Source organism: Montipora capricornis, chromosome 6, assembly GCF_036669925.1.
Source record: "Montipora capricornis isolate CH-2021 chromosome 6, ASM3666992v2, whole genome shotgun sequence".
Taxonomy (NCBI): Eukaryota; Metazoa; Cnidaria; class Anthozoa; order Scleractinia; family Acroporidae; genus Montipora; species Montipora capricornis.
The window spans coordinates 57063560-57068559 of NC_090888.1; the positions used below are offsets into that span (position 1 = coordinate 57063560).

Consider the following 5000-nt stretch of genomic DNA (forward strand, 5'->3'; position numbering starts at 1 on the left):
GAATAGCCCTTTTCACGGTTAGTTTTTCTCATCTGCATTGCAATGTAATCTAGCATGTATGTGAGGCAATTTCGGGCTATTTTGTTGTTTTAACCCGAAATTGCCTCGCAGCCACGTTAGATTGCATTGTAATGCAAATGAGAAAAACTAACCGTGAAAAGGGCTATAGACCTTATTCATAAATGGCGGCCAATTTATAATTCTTTTGTCGAAGTGCAAATTAGCCTACCAAGCCTCGATACCATACAATAAATTGAAAAGAATTTTTGCTCTAAAATGAGGCTTGGTAGGCTAATTTGCACGTGGACAAAAGAATTATAATGTGACCGCCATTTATGAATACGGTCTATTGAAATGAATTTTCTTTTAATATCAGCTTCATAAGGTCTCCAAGAGTGGATGTGGAGATTGGTAGGTTAGGCTGATAGTGTTCGTTGTAGTATTGGCAAACAACTTTGATCCCTTCTTCTTGTGGGATTTTGGAATAGAGTGAGCAAACATCGAGCGTAGCGATGATTGCGTTGTCTGGAATTGGTGTGTTTTCAATGAAACGAACGAAGTCAGTTGCGTATTTAATGTATAACTCTTGTTTCTTAGCAATAGGCTGTAAGAGCGAGTCAATGAAGCTTGAAATGCGTTCTGTAGGTCCACCTGAAACTATTGGTCTGCCGGCAAAACTCGGTTTGTGGATTTTAGTCAGCGTATCGAATTCCGGTATTCTGGGAGGATTTTGATTATTGTTGAGCCACTTGAAAGTCGTTTCTTCAATGTGTTTGTTAACGTACTTTTTGTTGACTATAAGTTTGACTTTGTTAGCCGTTGATGCTACTATTGGTTCTTGTTGAGGGGTGTAGTAAGTCGAGGACATGTGGGCGGTTCTCTTGGTTTCTGAAGAAGTTCGGATAATCCTTTGACGAAAAGTGTACCTACCAACAATCGTGGCTGATAGTGTAAAAAAATTTTTTTCCGTTTTTGCCAGTCATTAACCACCACCACCCTCTCCTTCCTACGTTCTATTTGTCTCTTTTGTGTAATTGTGAACATGAAGTACCAGCAAAATTCAACCAAACCGAAGCCCTTTAGGAAAACTTTGTTGAAATTAATGGCTATCTTGGTGCTTCTTTAACAGGAAATGGAACAGCGTGCTCAATATCTAAAGAAGCTTTCTTTCGCAATCTTCTGTAGCGAAGTGGACCAGTATCAATACTGTCTGCCTGAAATTCAAGAGCGTTTAGCTGAGAGCCTGAGGTTGCCCCAATCCCCGGTCGTTCACGAACAAGTCTTTCTATTCTTTCGAGTGCTCATACTGCGCATGTCTGCTCAGCATCTAACGCCGCTGTGGCCGACGATCTTCTCGGAAGTCGTTCACGTGCTTCTGCAAATGGAGAGTGACTTGAGCTCTGATAGCAAATCACATAAGCAGAGAATGTTAATATCGGAGCTTTTGCTCGGCTCAAACGGTTACGTAAACTGCAGTCAGGAAAAATGGCTGGGTTTATACCTGGCGGTATGCAAGCTTCTGGATCTGTCTCAAGCCCTGCCCAGTGATTATCTATCGCAGTTCCAGTTGTATCGTTGGGCGTTCGAAGGCCAAGCTTACAACATGACCGCGGGCGAGGCGAAAGTCCCCGTTTTCAAACCTTACATAGCTCGCTTGGAAAAGCTTCTTAGAAAGAAGAGAAGAGATCAGAATTTGGTGGATGAGTTGCAGCGCGTCCCCGGAGAACCATTGCTGACAATGTACCAGATAAAGTCCTTGGATCAATTACTGCCTTTTTTCCAGTCTTTGTCGAAAAACACATTTGCAAACTGTGATGAATCCCTGGAGAAAAGTAGCAGAACTAAAAGCGTGCAGGGAAGAAGCTTGTTGGAAAGGGTCGTGGAGCGGGACTTTCTTGAACCTCTTGTAGTTGAATGAATGATGTTAATAGAGAGAATTAGCTTTGCTTGTTACTCTGGGGATAGGGAAACTGAGCATTGAATTTGCTGCTTGTCCAAACTCAATGATAAATGTTTGGTGTGAGGGTTTTTATGACGAGCAGCAGCATACCTCCGTCATTTAACGAAAAAATAAGGTTTGTAGAATTCATTTCTGAACTTAAGTGAGCCATAGTTAATAGAGGGGAATGGTTATGAAACTCGACAACTTTCTTTGTTGTAGGTTTTTGTTCTCTTTTCTGGCCTTGACCGTGCACAAAACACAATAGTTGTTTACTCCGTACTGAGGAACTAACCAATAGAAACGTGTTGGTTACGTAATTCATGCATAGTGTATGAGCGCAAAACAAAAGATTGTGTACGGTCGTGGACTTTCCAACCTAAATCTTGGCATCTTTGTTTGCTCCTTTGATGTTTGCCGAGCTTCCTAACCATTCCCCTCTATTAACTATGAGTGAGCAACACGCTCTAAAACCGGGAAAAACAGTCCTTATTAATCTACTTAACAAATCGAAAGTGCTTCAGCGTTGTCTGTACTCTTATAGACAACGATATTCGTCGTCACAGTTGTCAAAATTTATTGTGGACTCGTGAGGTGCACAACATTTTGACCACTGATGACGAATATCGTTGTCGATAAGAGTACAGACAACGCTGAACCACTTTCGATTGAAAGCGTTAGGGTTAGGATTGTTTTAAATTCTTTCAATCCCACGACCGAAATGTTCATTCACCTTGCTAGTTCCGTAGATTTCTTTGTTTGGTAGTCATGATAATTTGGTGTTATATCAAGTTCACGTCTCTGAAGCTAATAATATTCTTCATTCTCAATACCTGTCTGACGCGACATTTCATTGAAATTGTGAAGAGAATTTACATACCGATCACTCCTGTTGGGGGGAAGGGACACTCGAATGACATTTCTGGACATTTCTGGAACCTCGTGGGAGTACTCTGATAAACGAGTACCTGGAGAATCGATGCTACGATGGTCTGTTTTGTGGTAATGGCAAGTAAACGAATGACGATCATATAATTTATCAACTGTGTTGATAAATGAGCCTTGTTGCCAAAATCAGACTGGCATTTTACCGTTTTCTCGTCAAGATTTCTGTTTATGCGCACACACGTTTCGCAAAGTGGATAAATTTAGCAATCGTTTGGGCCAACGACCTCCCTGTGAGTGGCGTGGTTCTTTTCGTCATTAGGCTCCGCAAACATCCTTTCTTTTGACGTAAAATCAGGAACAGACTCGTACATGTCGCTGGCTCGGTCATGGGTCAAAGGACAGCTACTTTTTCTAATTTTGCGAAACTTGTGCAGCGCATAATGTTACTAGAGTGGTTTTCTATTGAGTGTCGAAAGTAATTAGCGAATTGCTTTGGTTTATGATTACTTCACTCAGTGATTGGTTCAAAGTTCTCGCGCCACTTTTTCAACGAATCAGAAGTGAAACCAAAACCAATCGTGGCTCGCGCGTGCACATTTTCCCGCGCTTTGTGTCGGCTACGTGCAATTACTTCGAATTTTGATTGGTTTACTGGATTGTCTCCGTCGTTTTTGATTGGCCAAAGTAATTACTTTGGTTTTGGTTTTACGACACTCAACTGATAATCGCTCTAATGTTGGATTATTTAATAGGGAGAATGTAAATACTATTTCAAGTCTCCCGTTTAATAAGTTAAATTAACGCTCTAATGTTGGATTATTTAATAGGGAGAATGTAAATACCATTTCAATCTTCTCGTTTAATAAGTTAAATTAACAATGTATTTTATGTGCAGAGGTTATAGCTTGAGGTTTTGAATTTATTAAAACGGTCACTTCATTATTTTAGTAAAATAGCTCCAAGTTCCACAGCCCCTCTTGTGCAGATTTACAGCTCAAATAAAGCGAGTGTGCGTGGGTGAAGCAAGAGATTTTTCAAGGCGGAAATAGTAAACGAACCCCTTTGCACCCCTCTCTCTCTTTTAATCGACAAGGGTAAATGGTACATGTGGATGAATTGATACACAGACAGATGATGGGCACGTGGGTAGTCGAGAAACCCGTGGACGGGAGGGTGCGTGGAATAACGAATAACCCGAGGAAGGGTCGGTATGGGTGAACGAACTCTGGATGGGCGCCTGCATGTGCTTGTTAGTTTGTTTACTCGTTTTGTTGTTTTTAAATACGCACAATGCGCAACAAAGGGTGGATGTCAGTTGGAAGGTGCATGTACATAAGAAACGTCTGTGGCACTATTTCTCTTCCCCTTTTTTCGGATTTTTTTCTCACAATAGAAATGTGTTCGTCGTTCCATTTACTTAGTCGACGGTTTAACAGCTTGTTCCCGAGAATTATCAGAACCTTTGCGCCCGTAGCTGGCTGCCGCCCTCTTAGGCCGTCTGACATCTGTCTCGTTTTTATTGCTGGCTTGGGCTAAAATCTTCATATCTCTGTCTTCTCTAATTGTCCAGGCCCCAATTGTTCAATGATCGGATAACTTAATCAAGTTATAAGTCTTCATCCATAGTACAAAATATAGTAGTGGCATCCTCGTCTGAAAGAGGCGATGGTTAGCGCTGGGGATTTGGGCAGGATCTTGTATGACAGTGTAGCCCGATCCTGGAATGGCAGTCTCTGTTGCAGGTGGCGCAGACGTGCCTTGTGGAAACACGCGCAGAGGCTGCGCATTCTTTCCTCGCCGTTATCTTGCATGTAGCCTGGACTCTAGCGTTCGCTTCCGCCTTTGAAACCCCCACTTTGACACTTTGCCGCCATGTATCTCGGAGTACAAAATATACTTTACGTTAAACGTTGGCCAAGATTTTCTCACGAACCTTTTAACTACATGTGCTTAGAGTGTGCATATTCACAGTTTAAAGGACAAATACTGAAATCTTTGCAGAGATTGAAACTGACGGGTAGTGACTCCGTATCCACCGGATAGAGTTATCAGGCATTTGAACAACTGGGGCCAGATGAAAATAAAACTTGATGACTCTAGCCTCAGTTACTGTGGGTGAATTTTCTCAGGAAGCTTCGAAACATCACCATTGAGCTGGAGTGGTCCTTATAGA

The 5000-nt window shown here is 41.9% G+C and overlaps 2 protein-coding genes across 3 annotated transcripts in view; one reads left to right on the plus strand and one right to left on the minus strand.

The window, feature by feature from the left end:
• LOC138052633 (protein dopey-1-like) overlaps positions 1 to 3780 on the plus strand; it is a 31649-nt gene extending 27869 nt beyond the window's left edge. Inside the window, exon 18 of the mRNA XM_068899172.1 lies at positions 1130 to 3780. Within this exon, the coding sequence (XP_068755273.1) occupies positions 1130 to 1918 (789 nt within the window). The 3' untranslated portion in view covers positions 1919 to 3780. The remainder of the gene's footprint in view (positions 1 to 1129) is intronic.
• Positions 3597 to 5000, minus strand: part of LOC138052640 (gamma-aminobutyric acid type B receptor subunit 2-like) — a 12319-nt gene continuing 10915 nt past the window's right edge. For both annotated transcript variants that reach the window (XM_068899181.1, XM_068899180.1), the window contains one exon: positions 3597 to 5000. This exon is cut by the window's right edge and continues 99 nt beyond it. In XM_068899181.1, coding sequence (XP_068755282.1) covers positions 4971 to 5000 — 30 coding nt within the window. In that variant the 3' untranslated portion in view covers positions 3597 to 4970.